The sequence below is a fragment of the Magnolia sinica genome, chromosome 14 (assembly GCF_029962835.1).
Source record: "Magnolia sinica isolate HGM2019 chromosome 14, MsV1, whole genome shotgun sequence".
Taxonomy (NCBI): domain Eukaryota; kingdom Viridiplantae; phylum Streptophyta; class Magnoliopsida; order Magnoliales; family Magnoliaceae; genus Magnolia; species Magnolia sinica.
The window spans coordinates 80,892,381-80,917,921 of NC_080586.1; the positions used below are offsets into that span (position 1 = coordinate 80,892,381).

At 38.1% G+C, this 25,541-nt stretch overlaps 1 protein-coding gene across 5 annotated transcripts; it reads right to left on the reverse strand.

The window, feature by feature from the left end:
• Positions 1–6,295: 6,295 nt before the first annotated feature.
• Positions 6,296–8,998, reverse strand: LOC131224711 (uncharacterized). 5 transcript variants are annotated; one of them, XM_058220019.1, is made up of 3 exons: positions 7,812–8,997; positions 7,322–7,381; positions 6,296–6,755 (listed from the first exon to the last, which is right to left on the reverse strand). In XM_058220019.1, the coding sequence occupies exons 1-3, from the start codon at positions 8,025–8,027 to the stop codon at positions 6,744–6,746; spliced, it is 288 nt and encodes a 95-aa protein (XP_058076002.1). In that variant the 5' UTR covers positions 8,028–8,997; the 3' UTR covers positions 6,296–6,743. The 5 variants fall into 5 exon arrangements, 4 of the variants coding, with proteins under 4 accessions (XP_058076002.1, XP_058076001.1, XP_058076000.1 ...); XM_058220018.1 differs by having other exon boundaries at positions 7,322–7,398; XM_058220017.1 differs by lacking the exon at positions 6,296–6,755 and adding an exon at positions 7,094–7,225 and having other exon boundaries at positions 7,322–7,398; positions 7,812–8,998.
• Between the last annotated feature and the right edge of the window lie 16,543 nt (positions 8,999–25,541).

The following is a 25,541-nucleotide window of genomic DNA, read 5'->3' on the forward strand; positions in this document are numbered from 1 at the left end:
AATGGAGTTCAGATCGGCACGCGGTTAGCCTGAGACCACCGACCTCCGCGTTGGCCGGTGACTCGAGCCCACCGTCGTAGGTGCGTTTTATCCCTTTGGTCTATCTTTTCGCCAAACCCTTTTAAGGGTCCACCTATGTTTATTAGTCATCCGAAACTGTAGAGAAAATACGTGGAAGTTGGGGGTATTTTGGTCTTTTAAAAATTAGATTTAGGTTACCTTTCGTAGAGTTAGGATCCCTTTGTGGTCAATCTTGATGTATGTGTCTTATTATATCAACGCCATCCATCCGTTTCTCAAGATCATTTAGTATTAGCACAAAAACGCATTAGATAAAAATCTCAGGTGGACCACACCACAGGAAACTGTTGTGATTGAGCAACCACCGTTAAAAACTTCTTGGGCCACACAAGTTTTGGATCAAGCTGATCTTTGTGTGGTCCCTTCATCCAATCCTGTAAATAAACATTCCGGTAGCCCTCAACAAGTTTTTAATGGTGGGCATTCAATCACCACTATTTCCTGTGGTGCGCTCTGCCTGACATTTGAATCCGCTGAATTTTTGGCAAGTTCATTTTATTAATGATATTGAAAAACAGATGGATGGTGCGGATTTAATACAAATACATCAACCTGGCCCCACAGTCCGGTATCTGCCGTCCTCCGTTGTGGATCGAGAGATCCACTGAAGCCACGTCAGAATAATATAATACCATGCAGGGTATAGGAAAAAATTGTATAGACTACAATTGGTTTGATTTATACACATGGTATCCAAGTATGCCAATCCGGAAACGGATCGCGTCCTACACCTGCCTGTCTCTAGCCAGGAATGGACAGATCTATGTGGGGCAAGATTTCGCCGATGAGCCCACATAATTCCGCTATTGAGTGGAGTTGATAGAGTTCCCACCAAAATCGAGTTTTTTTTAGTCAGGATGATGTTTAGTCGACCCGACTCCCATTTGTCTGTTCTTTTTTAAGAATTTCAAACATAGTTCAAAATTAGGGTGGGAATAGGTTTGTGCCTGGCCAGGTTAGGCCAGGGGTGCAAGCACTACCCACCTCAGAACTTAGGCCCAAGCTTGATAAGATCTCTATTTACCATTTGAATGTTCCTGATCTCTCTGTGGATTAAGTGAACCACACATACATAGAAATAGTTATTTTGGAGGAATGAAACCATTTACATTTAAGGTAAATAGGTTGACTGAACAAGAGTTGGAATGACATGTTTGTAGGATATAGCATATATATAAAAATTTAGGTAGCGATACCTGGGCTAAAATCACTTGAGCCCAGCCCAACCCACAAAACTCATTGGGCTATTAGCCTGGCCCATGAGGCCAGATAGTATTTCCAAGCGCGGCCTATAGCTAGGTTAGACTTGTTGGGCTGGGCTGGGTTGGGTTGGACGCGGATTGCATCCTACCCAGTAATCCGTCTGGACAGGGCCATGTGGGCCTACTGTGATGTAAGTGTTTTATCCAAACCGTTCATCATTTTTCTCAAATCATTTTAAAATTTAAGCCAAAAACTGAGGCAGGTAAAGGGCTTAAGTGGACCACAAGTTGGGGATTGAACTTCCACCATTAAAAACTTCTTGGGAGCTGGAGAAGTTTTGGATCAAGCTGATATTTGTTTTTTCACTTCATACACATCTACATGACCTTATGAACAGGTTGGATGGTAAAAAAAAAATATCACGGTGGCCCTTAGAAAGGTTTTGACGGTGGGTGTCATTATCACTGCAGCTTCCTTTGGTGTGGTCCACTGGAGCTGTGGACCTGCTTCATTTTTATGGTCATACCTTAAAATGATATTAGAAAAGCAATGAACGGCGTGGATAAAACACTTGCATCATGGTAGGATGCAATCTGCAGCCCCTTGGGTTCAGTTGGGTTGGGCGGGCTACCCGGTCTATAGCCACCTTGTTCAAAAGGAAGGGGGACTCGCTATTGAAGTGATGTCACCAAGCTTTGTGCGACCCACACATACACAAGATCAAATGTTTTAGTGGACACCACCACATAAAACAATGGGAGAGTGATGCCACCATTAAAAACTTCTAAGGGCCACAAAAGATTTCAATCACGCTGATATTTGTGTTTTCCCTTCTTTCATCACTTATGAATAGGTTGGATCTCAAATATACATGTGACCTTAGGTCGGTCACATGTATGCATTGGAAGTGGACAAGACTCTAAAGGAAGTAGGATTAGAACATGGATGTATAATTGAAATAAACTTTTCAACTGAAGTTACCATAACCTTTTTGTTTATCTTTCATGGAAAGGTGGGAGTACACCACCTGAAATATTATTGATATAGAAGAAGCTTTGCATCCTTTTAGGTGGGCACAAAGAACTAAATCACACCTATCATCTAATTTCAGCCAGAACTAGGGAACTAGACAAAATTTAATCAAAAAAAAAGGGAGGGAAAGGAAAAGAAAAGAAAATGATAACAGCCTACTGGCAACAATTGTTAGGATTTGTACTGTGGAATCACACAAATTTGGATCTAGGATAGTAATCCAATGACACCAAGCAAATGTAAGAAGAATACATAAATTTAACGTGGAAAAATCTTGTGGGAAAAAACTAGGGTACAAAGCGACAGAAATCCCACTATGAAAGCACAAATTACAAAGATAGAGAACTTATCCGGCTTGAGCAATCCTCAAACCTCACTATTCTCACCCCTTGAAACCCTAGAACACCCTCTTAGAAACCCTAGAACTCTCTATAGAGCCCCATTTTAGAAACCCTAGAATTCTTTTAGAAAACTTAGAATGCCTTGAAATACTTTTTCGTCCTGCATACATGCTTATTTATAGGTTTAAAAAGAAGCCAAAACGGAATAGGAAATAAAATGCTCACACACAAGTAGTTAGACATTGTATTTTGGTCCAACTAGCTCGGCATTTAATCAGAAAATTTTTCTCTTAAATACATTATACATACCTAGTTAGCATTAATTAATGCTAATTAATGTTAAGAGAGAAGGTGTTTGCTTCATGTTAGCTTTTCAAGAGGTCTTTTGAAAATGATCCAGGCTTGGGTGAGCTCCACTATGGTGTTAATGTAAAATTCACCTGGACTATCAGGTGTGTCACCCCATGTTAGATCTAGGAACCAAAAATCAACTCCATCCATGGTTCAAGTGGACCACACAATTGGAAATAGTGTGAAAAAAAAAAGCTCACCTTCCAAAACGATTCCTTTGATGAGGCACACTTAGATCAAGTATGACCCTCATTTTTGAGTTCTACGCCAAACATTTGGCATAGCATCTAATGATTGGAGTGGATTTCACTTACTCATAACTGTGAATCCTATAAAAATCAAAGGTAGACGTCTCTTCCTCTACTAATCTATTGGTGTGGTTTACCAGTATCAAAAGTCAATATGATATTTTGTCTCGAGACGTAGAATGAGATAAAACATCTGATGGTCACAATAGATCTCACATGCACATCACTATGTGCAAATAAATCTCAAGTGGTCCACACCATAGGAAATAGTGGATATTGAACTCTTATCATAAAAAATTTCCGAGGGCCCACTGTACTTTTTACTTGGCACCCAACTTATTGAAAAGTAGAGGTGTACATGAACCGAGCTAGCTCGGTTAGCTCACTCGACTGAAAAAAGCTTGATTTGACTTGGTTCGAAGCTGATTTCGAGTCGAGTCGAGCTGATTTTTTGAGCTCGAAAATGAGTTCAAGCTGGCCCTGCTCGACTCAATTCGGATCGAACCCAGCTCAAATCAAACTCGGATCGAACCGGTTCGGTGACTCGGTTACTTTGATATTGATGTTGCTCACCAAGTGTTTGATGGAATGACTCAACGAAGTGTGGCTGGTGGCAAGGAAGGTATGTACATGAAACAAATACCCATTTTTTCTGGGTTTTTATGTTGCTTAGAAGGTGTTTGATAAAATACCAGTAAAATCATTACGGTTGTTTTACAAATAATGGGATTTTGAAGGTGCAGTCTAGGTGTTTGTGGAAATATTGCACAGGCAAAGTCAGCTTGATCTTAGCTCGAATTGGCCCGAGCTACTGACCGAACTGAGCCGAGTTGGCCAGTCAGGCTCAAGGACAGAACTGAGTCAAGTTCGAGCAGAGGTCAGCTAGTGGCCGAGCCAAGTCGAGCTGAGGCCAGCTCGACTTGGTTCGACTCACTGAACACCCCTATTGAAAAGATCACAAAGGCTTTGATAAAGTAAAATAAAAATTAAAAACAAATTTTAGCTTAATCCCAACCTTTTGGACCATAAAAAGTTTTTAATTACCAATCACCACAGTTTTTATGGTGTGGTCCACCTGAGAATTTTATCTACTTCATTTTTTGAATTGTGTCCATCATGAGCTGAAAATATTGATGTAGGGCATGGATATACAGTACATATATCAAGGTAGGCCCATGGTCAGGGATGCATAGTGGTGCGTGAGAACATGTTGCACCTAGTCCACTCACACTTTTTTGGGAACCGGCGCCTTTTTTCTTGGAATATGAAGAAGTTTATAAATAGTAGGAGATAAGGCCAACCGAGATTTTTGATATGGCCCACCGTGCCATATACGTAAGATCCACTCCAAACCATCAGATATGCAATCTCATTGTAAGTTTAGAGCCAAAATATGAGGCAGATTTGTAATTTAGGTGAGCCACACGATAGAACAGTTGAGATAGAGATGTCCACCTTTGATTTTTACAGGACCCCAATCACAATTATGTGAACTCCACTCCAACCATTCAATGCTATATCAAAGGCTAGGTGAGGGACCCAAAAATAAGATCTACACATGATTCAAGTGGGCCTCATCAAACGAACCATTTTGGAGGGCAAGATTTTTCAGCACACTATTTCCAATTGTTCGGTCCACCTGAACCACCAATGCGGTTGATTTTCAGTCCCTAAGGCTAACATAGGGTGACACACATGATGGTTGGGTGGATTTTACATTAGCACCACAATTGGGCCCACCCAAGCCAATGACCATCTTGAAACACTCGTTTGGAAGGTAAAATAAACAAAGTCCTATCTCTCTCTCAACATTAATTAGCATTCATTAATTCCAATCCAACTAGTTGTCTGAATTAAAGCTAATTAATGGTAATGAATTACGCCCAAGCAAAATATACTTTAATTAGGAAAAGGAGTTAATGGCCTTGGATGGCTCCACCACGATGTTTATATAAAATCCACCTCAGCCATTAGCTAAGTTACCCAATGCTACACCCAGGGCTCTTAAATCAGCCTGATCAGTGGTTCAAATAGACCACACCATTAGAAACAATCTAAAAGGCATGCTTACCCTGAAAACTGTTTCCCTTGGTATGGCCCCATTTGAATTATTCATGAGCCTTCATTTTAATCATTAGGCTTAGAAGCTGGTGTGGAATCCAATGGTTGGAATGGATTTAACATGCTCATCATGGTAAGCATGGTAACAATCAAGGGTGGACGTATTTCCCAACTGTTTCTGTTTGTATTAGGGTTTAGGGCATTTGTTAAAATATACATGTAGTGTATAATTTCTACGATGGAGTTAACATTTTCATCTTTTTTTTTAAAAAAACAAAATAAAACGAAGAAAAAGAATTAACGGTTTGGTAGAATGGTATTTTTATATGAAGAAGAGAGAAATTTTCAGAAAATGGATTTTAAGTAGATGAGTATTGCTATATGAAAACAATAAAAGATTCTAGAAAATGAATTTTAAGTAGAGGGGTATTACTGTATAAAGCGGAGAGAAGATTCCAAAATATGAGTTTTTACAGAATAAGAGAGGAGATTATAGAGAATGAGTTTGTATTGCGGGGGTATTTTCATCTAGAAAAAGGTGGTGGTTTAGTATTAGAAAGTAAAGTTTGAGAGCATTTAGAAAAGCAGGTGGGTGAAATGTGAGATTTATAGCGATATCATTCATGGGTACGTGTTGGACAACAAACTTATCTTTCTTGCCAACGTATCCGATATATAAAATATCTGATCCATGTAAAAGGTGGGTCATATCTTGATGATCATCTTTAATAAAAATCAATCCAACCGACTCATTGGGTGGGCCACACCAGAGTCATCGTCTGTCTTTTTTTCTTCTTCTTTTTTTTTCCATATGAAAACGCAACAGGCAGGAATTCATTACAAATTACAGTTCATATACTTAAACTATGACATAACAAAAACTAAGAAAGGGACATACCTTAATATGTTGCTATTTTGAACTCCATTTGAGGGGATTCTATGAATCCAAGAACGCGCGCGCGCGCGTGCGCGCACACACACACACACACACATAAACAAACTAAAATCCAAAAATGATGTGCTACAATATATGCTAAAACAACTCAGAAATAGAACAAAAGTAATGGGCCATGATGCATTGGGGTGTGAAAACCGTCTTGGGTCAGTTCCATACAAGCAGTGTATGTGGTAATCCAGACTATTAATTTGATGGATCTCAGTGTGGGTTGAGTAAGCTTATACACTAGAAGTTCCTAATCTTTTGATTGACAACTACAAACAAATGGTTAAATAAAAAAGAAAGCAAAAGCCAGGGAAAAGCCGAAAAGCACAAAGTTGTCGTCAGGAACTTCCACATAGAATCAGAAATAAATCATACTAACGCGAATTAATTAATTTTGAGCTTGGATGGATAATTACGTACCATTCTCATTTTATATGGCCATGAAACCATGGATTGACCACAAAATCCAAACGTCTTGGCGCTTCAATGAGTTATCTGTGAACAATGAAAATAACAGTAACTTCCTCAGAAAGGAACATATATATAGTCCATATAGAAAATAATCATATAAAAAGGACAAACAAATAAAGACCATTGAAAGTAAAACTAAAAATTTTCTCCATAGGTTGGAGGTTTCCTAGCCCCACACTTACCTTGCAAGTAGAACATGAGCTGTACACGAGTCGAGTTAGCTCGGTCAGCTCCCTCGACTCGCCTCGGCTTGAAACTGGATTCGGACAGAGTTGAGTCGGTTTTTGGAGCTCGAAAAAAATTCAAACTAGATATCTCAATGACAATATATATGAAGAGAGGCCATGAAGCAAAATGAGAAGGTGGGGGCAAACTGCCTAAATTCAAACTAGAAATTTCAACTAGTAAGTAAATGAAGTAGCTCAGAAATCAGTAACCCAATAAAGAAAGGATCAAAGAAAGGATATAGACCTTACGAGAGTGATCTACCCTCCCTGCCATTCAATAAAAAATAAAAACAAAAACATGTGATTCAAGCCATTCACCAAGAAAGTAATTAGTATTAAAGTAAATTCTAGTTTAACAGATACCTCAAGGATGTAGCAGGCCACCCACAACTCATCACTGGCAGAAATTCCGACAGAGCCAACCTGGAATTCCCAATGTTCCAACTACTAGAGTTATATATAGTATAGGATCATTAGATAACCTTTTTACATGTGTCGAATGCAATGAACATATATACATGTAACACTTGCCATAGATAAAATGAAGAAAGTAAATTCATAACCCTCCAGCTCAGGTGACTGCCCATACATATTGTGGCCCATACATATCATAACCCCATGATTTAGGGTCTGCATTGTAAAGATGAGATGTCGTGTAGGAAGCTGGAAGCCGAAGCAGTCATGTTATCAAGTTATTATGATGCTCGAAGCAGTAATTTTCCTTTTCTAAAAGAAAATAAACATTAGTTTGGATTCAGTTTAGAGTTAAGTTAGCTTTATATGGACTGACTTTACAGCCATGACATCGGTTTTATGTCTAGTAGTATGAAATGACTTGGGGCCTTTAGTTTACCTGTATGTAGTAGCACCCGTCTGATGAAGAAACCACATTGAAGTGAAGCTGATGGCAAGGCCTAAAAGCCCAGTTGATGTCATCACGAACCAGAACATGGGCATCCTCAAAAGCAGCCTGCCAATTCACTTCACGGATACATGAGCCCAATAAGAAAATAATGGAAGCATCCAAATGCAGTTGCTGTAATATATTGAAGGTAATTGGGTCAAGCATTGTGCTCCTACTGTTTGGACTACCAACATTGAGGTCATGGGTTCAAAGCTACAATACCCACGAAGGTTTGCATTGGCATCTATTCAAGGGTCAAAATATCATGGACTCAATCCTACCAACCATACCAACAAAGGGAAATTGAAAACTGTAACAGACCAAGCCCAACAGACTCACATTTCAGATTGCTGAAACAGCTTATTGTCTGCACACACCATTTTTTATACCTTCATAGTTTTATTATATTATTTTTTGTTACTAGAATACTCAAACTTGCTTGTGTTCTGTAATTTTCCAACACATATGAGCCCACAAACTATGCAGCTGAAACCACTAATGCATGCTCGTGATACAAAATCCACGTAAAATGCCCTGCATATCAAGCAAAACTTGAAGCACAAGAACACTTCATTATCTTACAAGGAGTTCTTATTAGACATAAGCATTTCACTCTGTTTTCAAGAGTGAAAGTTTCAGGCTACCTTATAAACTGTTTTAACTTTTACTAAGATAAACCCTATAGTGTACAGCACATATTGGGTGCATAGGAAAATACCACAATTAATAATCTCTCAAAAACCATGGAGATGCACAGAAACATATTTTGTATCAGTACAAACATTCAAAAAACTGGACATAAATTCAGATTGCACAGAAACCATGGAGATGCAGGGTGATCTAGGTTTATGAATTTGATCTACTTATGAAGTTTCTCCTAAATAACCATCAGTTTAGCACAGACAACTAGGGGGGAAAAAAAACCTTGCAATAAGCAATTTGGGGAGTCTTGGAGTTATCCTTCATAAACAGCTAGATGTATTAGTTCTATAACTCGATGATTTTTAAAAGCCTAGTCAGGTAAAGTTTGCCAAACCTATATGTAATGAGAAGAAAGGAGGTTCAGCATCAATTTTTAAGATAATAAGAACCTTCCAATGTGAAGATGAATTGAGTGTGTAGGAACAAGTTCACAGGCAGCGGTCAACCAAATCATTCAGGTTTATGACCTGACAAACTTCTATGAGAAACGTAGGTTTGATCTGATTAAAGAGTGTTGAAGTACATTAAGCCATCACGCTTACAGAATAGGTAAAGTGCAAATATGGTGTTCCTTTTAAAATTAAAAGGGTTATATGGTCCTGGTGCAATGGGACATGTACAGCACCCTGACGCACCCAGTCTCACTACTTATAATACTTGACAAATGCCCAATTAAGCTAGCTATTCAAGTCAACTGAGAACATTGTTGGTTTAATGGAATTTTATAGAAAATTCAAGATGACATTTAGTATGTTTTAAATCCATTCATAACCCAAGTCAGATGTGTCTGGCAGTATGAGGCCATGTCCAGGCAAAGTCTCAAACTCTTGCACTCAACCAGAAACAGTCTTTCAATTTTCCAAGTTTGACTAGGCCAAGTGAATGAAAAACTCGCAGACTTTTCAAAAGATAAAAAGATCAAAGAATCTCCTCAACCAATCTTCAAAAAATGAAGTCTCCAGACAATGCTCAGTAGCAGAACCGTTAAGATCTAAAATTTCAAAAATAGAACACAACAAGAAGAATTTAAAAAAGAAAAAAGAAAAAAGTCATCAAACAGGGTGGACCATATCAAAAGCTCAAGTGGACCACACCATATGAAATCAGTGCTAATTGAACACCCACCATCCAAAACTTCCATCCCACTATGTTTTAAAACTAAATAGTGATCTTAGGTTAATTAAATTTAAATATGAATTTTTAAAAACTTTCATCCCAATTCAAAGAAGGTGATTGCCAGGTACTTTTGCTTATTTCCACTTTAGTATACTTTTAATTGCAACCAAATTCGATAGCATCCATACACACCCAATTCAAAGTAGGTGAGGCTCCTACTAGTGCAACTCATCTCATACCTATTTAATAAATACAACCAGAAAAAAAAAAAAAAAAACACTAGCACAACTTTCTGAGTATAGTATTCTTCGTAGTAACAGAAATTTGTGAGATTCAACAAGGAGCTGAGTTAAGAAATCTGACAATACCATATGCAGAAATATGCCACATGTGATGATTAAAAGTTCTCTTAACTTTTGAACAATACCATATGCAGAAATATGCCACAACACTTCAAATTCGGAAGTTGAACCCAAGTTTTGTCTAGTTTTGTCCATATGTACTGCAATAAAGGTTCCAGACCCAACCCAATTTGACCCCCACTTCAGCAACAAGAAGGATACATTTTGTGCTTTGTATAAAGGCAAAAGAAGTTTCTTATGGTACCTCATAAGGAAAAAGAGATCTTCTTCCTCAAGCAAATAACTGATAAAGCAAAACCCAACATCCAAGAAAGTCCATTTACACCACAAATCAAAATTTTATTAATGCAACAAGCAAACTTGAAAAAAGAACCTAAAAAAATAACAAGGCTAATAGGTACTTGCATAGAAATTGTCTCAGCCAACAGGCTCTAGTAATTTCAAATTGTCTATTAGGTGATTTAAGTTATGGAGCAATAAGGAAACTGAGAACTAAGAGAAAAACGCTCCAGCTGTACAAGAAGCATAACATGCAGTTACCAATGCGCAATGACGAAAGGCGGAGCTAAAATCCTCCAAAAGTGGTGACTCAGATGGTGTTGTTCCCACCAAGTGGAGAATAATCCATTGAGTAAGTATTTCCTGAATCATGGGAATCAATTCAAGCTATACATGGGAGATGTCTTCATGAACCATAAGGACCTACAAACAAGTAAGAAATTCAATAGAGAAAAGAGAGATTTAGGTGAGATTCTCAAAGCATGGCCGTAATTGTAGAAAGGTTTGCATTTTAACACAATTACATAAAAGTTTCACTAGAAAATGCATAATGACAGATGAGACTGCCTGGAAGAACTTGGAAGAAAACAAACTCAGTGCAGCCCAAAGTTGACAAACAGTGAACAAATTCAAGGCAAAGATGGCACTTCTTTAAAAACATCTAAAAGATGAACCTGCAAAAGTTTGGTTTTCAGGGGAACTATAAGACTTGCTACATCTAGAAATTTGCTAGTACTTACAATGAGGAGGTGGGACCTCAAACAGAGAAAGTTACAATGAGGAGGTGCCTATACAACCTGCATTCCAATAGCAGATGAAAGGACATTCTCCCAAACATCAGTGATGATTTTATTTTAAAGAAAGAGAAACATAAATACAGAGAGGGCTGACAAGGGCTCAGATACAACAGAGGCATTGCATCGGAGATGACTAGCTCCAATCCAGTCACCCGCCGCAAGTCTGTTCACATGACTGTTTGCCTCCCAAATACATCTTTAAAACCAAATTCTCTTTCCTACTCCTAGCAATCATATTTCTATTTCAAAAGGCAAATACAAGACTGATCTCTGCATTAACCATATAGTTTATTTAATACCATTGTTTCTCCTTCATTTGAATTTAGTCTAGAATGAATGAAGCTTGGTAGATGAATGTGTGCTGGTTGACTCGAAGACAACCAAGATTTTTTTCTTTTCTTTTTTTTTCCCCCTTTCCAAAAGTCCTGTCTTTTTATTAAATTACTGTTGGTTTTCAGATAAATTATTGAGCATCAGATAAAAAGGGAATCGCATGCATGTATAGTAAATAAATTATTTATTAACTAGCAACAGTCTTTCAAAAGCTGAGACAGAACCTTGGGAAGTACAAAAAGGCGAACAACACTGCTATATTGAATTACAAAAGAAAAGGAATAACAAGATTATGAATATCTAAGATTTTCAAGAGCTTCTAAAAGTATGGAAGGATTTCAATGGTTCCATCAACTATAGTGAAACTATAAATAAAACGCCCATTCAATTCTTAAAAGAAAATATCTACTCCGAATCTATTTCTTGAAATTTAACTCAGGGAAAGACATGATGAGGTTGATCATTGTCTTCCTTAGGATAACTACTCCAAATCTATGAAGCTCTTTGAATTCTGCATCGTCGACATTGGCAACATTGCTACATTAAATGTAGTCTGTGATAATGTGGTTCAATCACATTGCAATAAATAAGAATTTTTTTATTTGTGACAAGCAACTTTATTGAATTGCATATTTGATCATGTGCAATTGCATATGTGACAACATATTTTTGTTTTGTTTGTTTTTTTTTTTTTTTTTGAAAATTAAAAAAAAAAATCAAAAAATATGAAAAAAAAATAAATTAAAATTTGTAAAAAAACAAAAAAAGAAGAACAAATTAAGGATAACTTTCCTAAGTTAACAAATGGGGATGTTTTGTGTTGTATTAGGAAAAAACAAAAGAGTTCTTTCAAATCCACATGAATATCATTTAACTGTTTTTGGATTTTCTACTAATAGTGTAAGAGTAGAAATCCAAAATCACGTATTAATGCGCAAGTAAAAAAGAATGTAGTGTTGTTGTCGACTTCGAGTTCTGCTGCATTATGTTTTTAAGGATGTTGTATATCTATAGGCACTCAAAGATGGATTTGTTGTATTAACAAGGTGTAATTAAGTTTGCTTATTTTTGGCTTTTTGTTTATAAACTGAGGTATATATAATGCTTGGCCTGAGGCTTTCTATGGCATGTTTGGGTTTTCAACTTGTACAAGTGGGGCCCATGTTCAACCCTCATCAGAGTTTAAATAGAGGCACGGTGGCTGCCGTTTTTCCTGCCAAGGAACGGCCCGAAACAGGGGCATTTTTACCCGGATTTCCGGACTGATATCAGTCCGATTTCTGGGATTTGTTGCAGCTCAAACAGAGCCCGATTATGAACTGTTTCTGGACTAAGTTTTAGCCCTCAGCTGGGGCCATTTTCATGCCATTGTTCGGCCCCAACTAGCGCCTGAACTCAGGCCATGTTCGGCCTCAAACACGGCCCGTAATCAGGTCACGTTTATCCTCAAAACAGGGACCGTATTCAGGCCCTATTCAAGCTCCGCCATGGACGGATCGTGGCCCCAAACTTGGCTTATATCAGGGCCTTATAGCTACACATATGGAAGAAGGAGAAACAGATAAGAAGGAAAGAAGAGAAAGGCTGAGTTGTGGACTGATTACCTAGCCGGGCTTGGCTCTACTCCTTCTCCCTTTTCTTCTTCATTTCTCACCCCTTTTTGTGTGAAAACTCTGAAGTAGGCAGGGAGAGTATCATCCAACGGCTGGGATCGTTTCTGCCATTCGGCCGTCGGCGCGGCCTCTTTTCACCGAAGAGGAGAAGACAGACCAGATCTGGGTTAGGGAACAGGGAGAGAGAGAGAGAGAGAGAGAGAGAGATTTGGGATTTGGGGGTTTTTTTTGGGCGCGGCTTTGTTTTTAAGCGCGCGCCCAAATTTAGTCCTTGGTCTGGTATGGCTCTGTGGGCCCCACCATGATGCGTGTCAAACATCTACCCCATCAGTCAGATGCACCATCCCATGGTGGGCCAAGGGATTAAAAATTAAATCAATCTATTGCTTTTGTGAGCCACACCACATACAAAAGTTGAGAGGGGTTGCCCTCCATTAAAACATTCATAATTATTTTTTGGGCCCACCGAGATGTGGCCCACAAATCCAGCCCATCCATTATGTGTGTGCCTCTTGGATGAGGGGTCATCCCAAGTTTCAGACGCATCCAAATTTTAGGTGGGGCCCACCGAGTGCTTTTATATGTTTTAGACATGTCTTCACATGATTTTAGATGGTATGGCCCAATGGAGTTTCGTATACAGCTGATTTTTGGCATATCGCATAATTTAAAGGAGACCCATCAAATGCATGGTGTTGATGTTTGACACATGTCATGGTGGGGCCCACACAGCTTGACCTCATGGAGACGGCATGGATTAAACACAAAGGTCAAGTTGTGTGGGCTCCACCATGACATGTGTCAAACATCAACACCGTGCATTTGATGGGCCCCCTTTAAATTATGGGATATCCCAAAAATCAGCCATATACGGATCTTAGGTGGGCCATACCTTCTAAATTCATGTGAATAAATGCCTAAAACATATAAAAGCACTTGGTTGGGCTCACTTGAAATTTTCATGCATATGAAACTTGGTCTGACTCCTCATCCAAGTGGGACACACATAATGGATGAGCTAGATTTGTGAACCACATCTCCGTAGGCCTAACAAATGATTATGAATATTTTAATGAAGGGTAATCCCTCTCAACTTTTGTATGTGGTGTGGCCCAAAAAAGTCACGAATTGACTTGATTTTTAAGCCCTAGGCCCACCATGGAATGGTGCATTTGACTGATGGGGTAGTTATGGGCCCACTTTGATTTATATATTGTATATCCATATGATCCATTTGCTAGGCTCAATGTACAACCATAGTGACTCTAGAGTGGGCAACGTTTAAAAATTGGAGGTAATTCTTTAGCTATACAGGTGGCATGGTTTTACAGTAATCACAACCGTCCAAATCGCTAAACCAAGTATGGATGGAGTATAATTGAAAAATGACAAAGAGAAGATTATTAACCATGCACCTGATTTTTTACTTTGAATTTGGACCACTCGCTGCTTTCTTTTAATAATCTATTTGATGGCCATTAATTGGATGGTCAAGATTACTTGACCTTGTGGTTCTAGAGATTTGCTTAATCTCACAATTTGGATGGTCTGGATAGTCGTACATCATTGTCACGCGTAAGGAGAATGAATGGACGATCAGCTTGTTTTTCGAGAAGGACAATCTTCATTGAGGGGCCTACCTTTTTCATGGTACTGATGTCCTCCATAAATGACACGGTAACGCGAGCCATGGTATCGTTGCATATAGGTGATTAGTTCTCTTTTTAAAATGTTGAAATATCAATATTGTATTATGAGCTTTGCTAAGCCCACACGCATGCGCAATACAGCTCGAGTACATGCCATATATTTGCCAGCATGGCACAATAGATCTGAGATCCAGTCCATCCATTAGAACAGAAACACAATAATAATAACTTAATTCAAGAATCCGTTTGGTCCAGGTGTTATGTGGGCCACAATTTTTAAAAAAAGTATGGCTCTGAAAAACCTGGTTGAAGTTTTCTAACCCATTCACTGTTTCCAAATTGAGGCCCACATACTCATTGGACTAGATTTTATTTTGAAGAAAAAAACATATACAGAGTAGGACCAACCTGATGGATGGATGAGATCTAGCATGTATGTGTCATGCTGGCATATGTGTGGCACGTACACGAGTTTAATTGCACACGCATGTGCGCTTAGCAAAACTCTACAATTTGCTATCATTTTCTACTGTCAATATAGAATTTAAGAAGATGTAAATCATACCAAACTCAAATGAATAATTTTAGAAGCTTCTCACCATCCGATTGAAATTATCATATGAATATTTTTGGAACCTCAATCAAGCTACATATGAGAAAGATATTGGGCATACAAGATTGATCAACAATTTTAGTGAAATTTGATTTAAACATCTGAAGTTATTTACTCTTTAATTTGAGCTGATTAGATTGTCCAAAAATGATTAAAAGTTAAATTAGTGGATGTGCCTAATAATTTAGTAATTTTATTTTTCACAAATAAATTTCAATTTCCTTTTAAAAATAACATTTTTTTTCCAAAATGTTTTTTTTTTTACTCTTTTAATCAAATATCATTTTTATTATAAAATATTTCAAAAATATTTAAAATACAAATTTAGAATTTTTATTTTCAAAATCTCAAATATTTTCTCATATTTTTATTTTTTTCTCAAAAATTTCAAAATGCCGATTTTTTCCTTCAAAAGAATTATTTTGTTCTCAAAATTTTTCTTAAACATAATTAAAATTTCTAAGCTTTTCAATATTCTTTTTTATGAGACATTACAAATCATCTAAATATTACCTTTTAATTATATATATAAAAAAATTTCCATTCATATGAAATAAAAATTAAACATACACACACACACATTTTTATTGACAAAAATTTTTAAAAATTAAAACATTTTAACATTACTACAAAAATATATACATTTTTACATTAGGAAAAACACTTTTACCGATGATTTTTTGTATTTTGAAAAATTCAAAACACACTGTACCTACGAAAATTTTCGTAGGTAAAGATGACTAGGTAAAACTAAAGATTTCAATTGTTGTATTTTGAAAAATTCAAAACACCCTTTACCTATGACTATTTTCGATTCAAATCACCCTTTAACTACGAATAGTTTCGTAGGTAAATATGTTCAGAACACCCTTTAGCTACGATAAGTTTCGTAGGTAAAGAGGGCTTTTATTTCATAGGTAAAAGTAAGGTTTTCGATTTTTGTATTTTGAAAATTTCAAAACACCCTATGACTTTTGCCTACGAAATCCAATTTCATTGCTAAAAGTAGACTTTTGGGTATAATCGAAAATTTCAAAACACCCTTTACCTACAAATTCGTAGGTAAAGATGGATTTTTCCTACGACATAAAATATTTGTAGGTAAAGATGGATTTTACCTATGAAATATAGTATCGTAGGTACAAGTAAACTTTTTGATAGTTAGAAAATTTAGAACACCCTTTAGCTACGGATTTTTTCGTAGGTAAATATGGCTTTGGTAGGTAAAAGTAGGCTATTCGATTTTTAAAAAAATTGAGAACACCCTTTAGCTACGACAAAGGTTTAAATTTCGTAAGTAAAAGTAAGGTTTTCGATTTTTCATAATTTAAAAATTGCAAAACACCCTTTACCTACCAAAGTTTTCGTAGGTAAAGATGACTTTCTAGTATGCCACTCTCCTGCTCTATTTCAAAAATTCAAAACACCCTTTAGCTACGAAAATTTTCGTAGGTAAAGATAGCTTGTACCTACGTACTTATATTTCGCAGGTAAAAGTAAGGTTTTCGATTTTTCAAATTTCAAAAGACCTTTTACCTATGAATATTTTCGTAGGTAAAGAGGGGTTTTCCCTAAATTTAGAACACCCTTTAGCTATGAATATTTTCGTAGGTAAAGATGCAAAGGCTTCGTAGGTGAAGATATCTTTTACCTGCGAAATTATATTTCGTTGGTAAAAGTAATCCGAAAAATTGAAAACACCTTTTGCCTACTAAAAGCCTCGTAGGTGAAGATATCTTTTACCTACGAAATTATATTTCGTCGGTAAAAGTAATCTTTTCAAATTTTTAAAAATTCAAAACACCCTTTACCTACGAAAATTTGCGTAGGTAAAGATGGTTAAAAAGACCCTTTACCTACGAAAATTTTCGTAGGTAAATATGACTTATACCTACGAAATTTAAGTTTCGTAGGTAAAAGTAAACCGTCGATTAAAAAAACCCTTTACCTACGAAAATTTTCGTAGGTAAATATGACTTGTACCTACGAAATTTAAGTTTCGTCGGTAAAAGGTTACTTTTACCTACGACAATGATTTTTGTTGGTAAAAGTCATCTTTACCTACGAAAATTAATTGCGTAGGTAAAAGTTTCGTAGGTAAAAACCATATTTCTTGTAGTGTCTTAATCATCTAACATAAATGGACGTGGTTCTTAGACCATATTCATTCAGAATCGGGCCCACCAAATGGATGGTTGGGATTGTTGAGCCATTCAGCTATATGGGCCCCATCCAGTAATGCACATTTTCCAATCCTAAGCATGCTTCTTGTGTTAACTAATGGCGTGTTTGTTTGCACCAAATACCATGATATTTCATGATTAGTCAGTCTATTTTGGTGCAACATATAATGAAATTTGGTGATATTTGGTGCAACCAAATGGACCATAAACAAAGTCAATATTCAAAGCCTTGTCATTTGTTAGCAGATTCAGTTGCTAGCTTCCAAAATGCAAATTACTTCTCTAGCTTCTTACATTGGGTTAGGGATCCAACCCGGATATGGGTCCAGATTGGGCCTACAAAGACCTCGAAGTCAGGTATGGGCCTTATTGGAAAATGGACCAGGCCTACAAAAATTTGTGTTACCCAAGTACAAGTGGCAGTGTAAGAGGCTTGTGTCAGGCCAAGCTAGGCCCTGGTTGACCCAACAGTTATGACCCAGAGCCTGATCCTGGCCTGAACTTGCATGGGACTACCACACAGGCCCGGTTTAAGACCAGAAAAATTGGCTGCCCGAGCCTGCCCAGAGTCGACCCGGCCTAACCAGAAATTGATAAAATCCTTATGAGAAATTCACGACTGTGGACCCCACCTTTTATCCATTGGATATTCTTGAAGCAATACAAACTTAACATACGCACTTAGACCTCCTCGTACGGACAACAAATTCGAGGACGAAAATACCCCTCCTTTTCGCAGAAACGGACTCGGTACTCTGCCTGCCACCGCCAATGGCAGATAATCGGTGGTCTGTGAGCCCCACCATGATTTATGCTTTTCATCCATGCCGTCCATATATTTTTCCGGATCATTTTATGGTATGAGACAAAAAATGAGGTATATCCAAATCTTAAGTGTACCACATTACACGAAACAGTGTTGAATGAGCATCAACCATCAGAAATCCTCCCCCGTCTAAGTTGGAGCCCACTGTGATGTTTGTGAGAAATCCTCCCCATATAAGTTCATTCATAGGGTCACAAAGACCTGGATGAAGAAGAAAAACAAATTTCATAATGATCCAAAACTTCTATTACCCCCAAAAGGGTTTCAATGGTAGATGTTCAATTCCCCACTGCCTTTTACAGTGTGGTCCACTTGATAGCTACATTTGTCTTATTTTTCACCTCAAGCCTTAATATGAGTTCACCAAATAGATGGACGGTTTGGATATAACACATACCTCATAATGAGACCCACAAAAATCGATGGGGATTACAATAGAAAAAGAAAAAAAAAATGAAAACGAAAACGAAGCCAGTGAGTTGGGGTTGACCAGGATAGGACCTAGCCGACCGGGTCAGAGAACAAAAAAAAAAAAAAAAAACGCAACCAGCGAGTTGGTTGACTGGGTCAGAGTTGGGCCTACTGCTACGGATTATAATCGTAGCCATAACTGTATTGCTATGCACTTTTTTCTCTTATTTTTATTTATTTATTTATTTATTTATTTTTTTACATGGAGAACTTTTTCCCCCTTACATTTTTCTCTAATATATAATTATGTAAATACGTATATATAAGTTTATAAAAAATAATTTTCTATCTTTTAATTCATTTCTTTGTCTATTTATTTAACAAGCATATCTCCTAAACTAGAATGATTTACTTAACTTACCACATATGATTTTGGGGTAGGAGAAGCTAATTTAGCCAACCAACCTAGTTATTTTTCAAGATTCCATCTGGTCGATGGTCGAAAATCTATTTCATTCAGTTCGTGGTCAATTCCAATCACTTCGCGGTCGGGTTGGTTCGGGTTGAAAGTCAGGTGAGTTGGTTCGGGTTGGTGCTCAACCCTAACCCAATCCAAAGTTCCTATACCTAAACCTTGACCCAACCCAACCCAATCTTGGGTTGAGAATTCTCAACCCAAGCCCAACCCAAGAGGGCTCGACAGGTTGATTAGGTTGGTCGGGTGTATACGTGCTAATATTTTCGTTATTACATTAATTTATTATATTTCAATATAGGACTTATTTTTTGTATATATGATTTTATTAATTATATACGTGATTATTCATCATAAAGAACTTCATTTTTTTTTCTTTTAAAAACCAAGCTAAAATATAGGACTACTCCTTTAAAAAGTCATGTAGCATAGCACGCAATCTATTTGATAGAGAGAACTCCGGCATGTCTTGTTAGCGTGAGTCCTTGGAAATGATGTGGACAAATGAAACCCGACATCACTACATAAACAATCCATAGTCAATTATAATTTATAAGTAACTAATATATTGATCGAGTTCGGGTTGGGTCGGGCAACCTGAGACCTCAACCCAAGCCCAACCTAAGTTTTATCAGGTTGGTGTTTGTATAGCCCAAGCTTGAGATCGGACCCGATATATCCTGCCCGAGCCCAACCCAATGTCGGGTCGGTCACGAGTCGGTCGGGTTGAACCCGCCCAACTTTCAGCCGTACATGAAATTGAGCGGGGGAAATTAGAAAATCAGCGGGGTAAACTAGAAAATCAGCGGGGCAAATTAGAAAATCAACGGGGCAAACTAGAAAATCAGCAGGGGAAACTAGAAAATCAGCGAGGCAAACTAGAAAATCAGCGGGGGAAATTAGAAAATCAACGGGGCAAACATGAAATTGAGCGGGGGAAACTAGAAAATTAGCGGGGCAAACTAGAAAATCAGCGTGGCAAACTAGGAAATCTGTGGGGCAAACATGAAATTGAGCGAGGCAAACATGAAATTCAGCGGGGCAAACTAGACAATCAGCGGGGCAAACTTAACAGATAATTTCATGGCTTGAGCCGATAAATCTAAACGTATCCAATGTTCAAATGGACCACACTCATTTTCATGCTTGCCCCGTTCATTTTCATGTTTGCCTCGCTCATTTTCATGTTTGCCTTGCTCTTTTTCCTGCTTGCCCCGCTCATTTTCATGTTTGCCCCGCTCATTTTCATGTTTACCCCGACCTTTTTCATGCTTGCCCCGCTCATTTTCATGTTTGCCCCGCTCTTTTTCATACTTGCCCCGCTCATTTTTATGTTTGCCTCGCTCTTTTTCATGCTTGCCCAACTCATTTTCATGTTTGCCCTACTTATTTTCATGTTGTGGGCAATCTGCATCCCTTTGGATTATAGGGAATTCATATAACCCTAGGTTACAGGCAAGTTGCATAGCTTTGAGACAATTTAGTTTACATATGGCTCAATTGAGTTTCAAAACTCCCTATTTGGATAACTTAGTTAGAGTCGAACAGCTTTTAAAAGAGGTTTTTGACAAGTTGTGTTCAAGCCCCACCAATTCATGTAGATACCCTTGTTGAACAATTAACAAAGCTCATGAGGAAAAAAATGCTAACGAGTTCGGTGACCTTTTCTTTATGACAAACGTTAAATCAAAATAAATAAGGTTTATTTTTCATAAATGAAAATGTAAAATGTCCGGAGATACGGGCCCTATCCAACAGTGTAGGCTAGTCTCATTGTCAAGAAACTTTTAGATGTCACACCCCTCGCGCATGTAGGTAGCCCTTCACGTGTCATTAAGGGCCCTTTTTACTATGTAGAGCATCCGAATTGCGGGGCCCTTCACGTGTCTCTAATACATAATTATGTAAATATGTATATATAAGTATATAAAAATATTTTTCTATCTTTTAATTCATTTATTTGTCTATTTATTTAACAAGCATATCTCCTAAACTAAAATGATTTACTTAACTTACCACATATGATTTTGGAGTAGGAGAATCTAATTTAGCCAACCAACCTAGTTATTTTCTAATATTCCATCGGATTGGAAAACCTCTTTTAACTCTTCTTTTCAACTATAAACGATGGAATTCTCCATTGCGATATATAAAAAACGATCGCTTTGAGAAAACATTAAGTGGGACAAATTAAAAAATTGATCAAGGGAAACATGAAATTTAGCAGGGGAAACATGAACACACACCCCCACACACTCACACTAGTGGAATTTCACCACCTACGGATACTCGAATGCTTGACCAGGTGTTGAAACTCCTAAGAGTCTACCACCCGAGCGGGGCAAACTGTATTATGAGCGGGGCAAACTAGAAAAACAGCGGGGTAAACTGAAATATAAGCGGGGCAAACTAGAAAAACAGTGGGGCAAACTAAAATATGATCGAGACAAACTAGAAAAACAGTGGGGCAAACTGAAATTTTCAAATACCCAGACCCACTGTTTTGACTCGGAGAGCACGCATAACATCCCCAAATTTTCGAATACCCAAACCGCCTTCATGGAATGGTACACAGATTTTTTCCCAACTGATCCAGTGTCTCTTGTTTCCTTGCTCAGAAGCACCCCAAAATTTTTTTTGCAAACGTGCGGTCTATAGATTTGACAACTGCTTTCGGAATGTTCATTGCTGACAGGATGTGAATAGGAATACTTGAAAGAACGTATCTAATCAATACCAATCTGGCAGCTAGATTGAGGATTTTAACTTTTCATCCATCAATCTTGGTAGTAATCTTCTGAACCAGTTGTTGCAGCATCGGCCTCTTAATTTTACCCTTAACGAGGGGAATGCTCAGATACGACATGAGGAAGAATCCTTGGGAGAAGCCTGATATGTAGGCAAGACGCTGAACTTTTCTTCTAGATATTTTCTTTACAGCAATAAAGGTAGTTTTGGCTGCGTTGACCCATTGACCTAAAGAGCTTTCATAGTCGCGAATGAAGTTATGAAGGATTTTCACGTTAGCTATCCTGTTATTAAGGAAAACAATTGCATCATCAGCGAAAAAAAGATGCGTAATGATGGGGCAATGATTGGGGAGGGGAAAGGTTGATAGCTCCCTGATGCAAACAGAGATGCGACACTTCTTTTGAAAGCCTCAGCCGCAAGAATGAAAATGGACGGAGAGAGAGGGTCTCCCTGACGGAGACTTCTTGTGTTTTGGAAAAAACCGATGCTCCTTCTGTTGATGCAGTTTGCCCCGTTGTTTTTCAGTTTGCCCTGCTGTTTTTCTAGTTTGCCCCGCTCATAATGCAGTTTGCCCCGCTCATAATGCAGTTTGCCCCGCTGCTTTTCTAGTTTGCCCCGCTCATAATGCAGTTTATCCCGCTGTTTTTCTAGTTTGCCCCACTCATATTTCAGTTTGCCCCGCTATTTTTCTAGTTTGTCCCGCTCATACTTAAGTTTGCCTTGTTGTTTTTCTAGTTTACCCCGCTCATAATTCAGTTTGCCCCGCTGTTTTTCTAGTTTGCCCCGCTCATAATTCAGTTTGTCCCACTGTTTTTCTAGTTTGCCCCACTCATAATTCAGTTTGCCCCGCTGTTTTTCTAGTTTGCCCCACTCATAATTCAGTTTGCCCCGCTGTTTTTCTAGTTTGCCCCGCTCATAATTCAGTTTGCCTCGCTGTTTTTCTAGTTTGCCCCGCTCATAATTCAGTTTGCCTCACTGTTTTTCTAGTTTGCCCCGCTCATAATTCAGTTTGCCCCGCTGTTTTTCTAGTTTGCCCTGCTATTTTTCTAGTTTGCCCCGCTCATATTTCAGTTTGCCCCGCTGTTTTTTTTAGTTTGCTCCGCTGTTTTTCTAGTTTACCCCGCTCATATTTCAGTTTGCCCCGCTGTTTTTTTAGTTTGCCCCACTGTTTTTCTAATTTGCCCCGTTGTTTTTCTAGTTTGCCGCGCTCATAATTCAGTTTGCTCCGCTGTTTTTCTAGTTTTTCCTACTTATATTTCAGTTTGCTCCACTCGGGTGGTAGACTCTTAGGAGTTTCAACACTCGATCAAGCGTTCGAGTATCCGTAAGTGGTGAAATTCCACTAGTGTGAGTGTGTGTTCTTGTTTCTCCTGCTAAATTTTATGTTTCCCTCGATCAATTTTCTAATTTGCCCCACTTAATGTTTTCTCAAAGCGATCGTTTTTATATATTGCAATGGAGAATTCCATCGTTTATATTTGAAAAGAAGAGCCAAAAGTGGTTTTCCAATCCGATGGAATATTAGAAAATAACTAGGTTGGTTGGCTAAATTAGCTTCTCGTACCCCAAAATCATATGTGGTAAGTTAAGTAAATCATTCTAGTTTAGGAGATATGCTTGTTAAATAAACAGACAAAGAAATGAATTAAAAGATAGAAAAGTATTTTTATATACTTATATATACATATTTACATAATTATGTATTAGAGAAAAATGTAAGGGGGAAAAAGTTCTCCATGTAAAAAATAAAAATAAAAAAGAAAAGAAAAAGTGCAAAGCATTACAGTTGTGGCTACGGTTATAATCCGTAGCCATACGCCCAGCTATGACCCGATCGACCGGGTTGGGTCGCTGGTTCCTACTTCTGTTTTTTTTTTCCTTTCTTTCTTCTCTGTTGTGATCCCCACCGATTTTTGTGGGTCCCATTATGAGGTATGTGTTATATCCAAACCGTCCATCTATTTGGAAAACTCGTACTAAGGCTTGAGATGAAAAACAAGACAGATCTTGCTATCAAGTGGACCACACTGTAAATGGCAGTGGGTAAGTGAACGTCTACCATTGAAACCCTTTTAGGGGTTATAGAAGTTTTGGATCATTATGAAATTTGTTTTTCCTCTTCATCCAGGTCTTTGTGACCCTATAAATGAACTTAGACGGGGAGGATTTCTCACAAACATCACAGTGGGCCCCACCTGAGTTCCCCATCACCGGACCGTCCGTCAGCGCTCGTCTCTGCACGCCAGCCAGAGGAAGGCAGGGGTATTTTCGTCCTCAAATTCGTTGGCCGTACGAGGAGGTCTAAGTGTGTATGGTAAGTTTGTATTGTTTTGTAAAAACCACTGGATAAAAGGTGGGGTCCACATTCGTAAATTTCTCAATTCTTATTTCCCACTTGAATATTTTTTATCCATCCACTGATCAAGTGGGCCACACATGCACAAAGAAATAAACATTTTAAAGGAATGAAACCAATGGTCTATATTTAAGATAGATCCATGCCATATTTGTAATATATAACACATGTACATATGCCCTGCTTGATTAACCCCATGATATTCGTAGATGAATAAGTAGCATTTTGATTTATTCAGTTCTTTCCATGTTCCGCAGGAGTAGATGAAATAGACATAGAAATGGAAACACAGATGGTTACCGTAAGAGGGCATGCAGTGGAGGAGAAGAAGGTAATCAAGACCGTCCGTCGGACTGGGAAGGCTGCCGAGCCATGGCCATTCCCAGCTTACTCCCATTTTTCATCATTTTATAAATACCCAGCCCACATAGCGAACCACTATTACGAACGGTCCAGCAACGATGTGGCGAGTGTACACACTTTCTTTCATACTCCAGCGACCCACTCAGTGGCTGTGGCATCTGATGAAGCTGTAGCATCCCTTTTCAGCGATGAAAATCCACATGCATGCACCATCATGTGATCATGTGGTTTTTAATTTAATTTTTATTTTTTTATTAAATGTTCAATGGATAAGGTTGTATTGTTTTGTTATTGAGAAATGATCCAGTGGTTCAGATCATTATAAGTTACAGTGCTCCTTGTTCTATTGGGAGACTTTGATAGTCTGACTGACCGATCAATCTATGCCGTCCATTGGTCCAGTGTTCGTTTCAGGGTCTACAATGCAAAAAATCACATTTGTTGAACGATTCAATCCATACTTACCCTTTTTTCAATTTATATCCATCTGTTTGTAGTTTATATCTATCTGTTTGTAGGCCATTCACGTGGAATGTCACCACCTATGGATACTCGAACCCTTGACCGGGTGTGTTGAAACTCCTGAGAATCTACCACCCCAGCAAGAGTAAGGAACTGCGTTTATGACATCGTTAAAGAATGAGATAGATTTAAAGCTCAAGTGAGCCACACCATAGAAAGCAGGGGAGAAAATGAAGTTCACCGTTGAAACCTTTTCAGCGCCCATCATAATATTTATTTGTCATCCAACCGTTCATAAGTCATATGAACCTCCTTGAGAAAAATAAAAATATCAACTTGATCCAAAACTTCTATGGTAAACATTCAATCCCCTCTGCTTTCTTTAGTG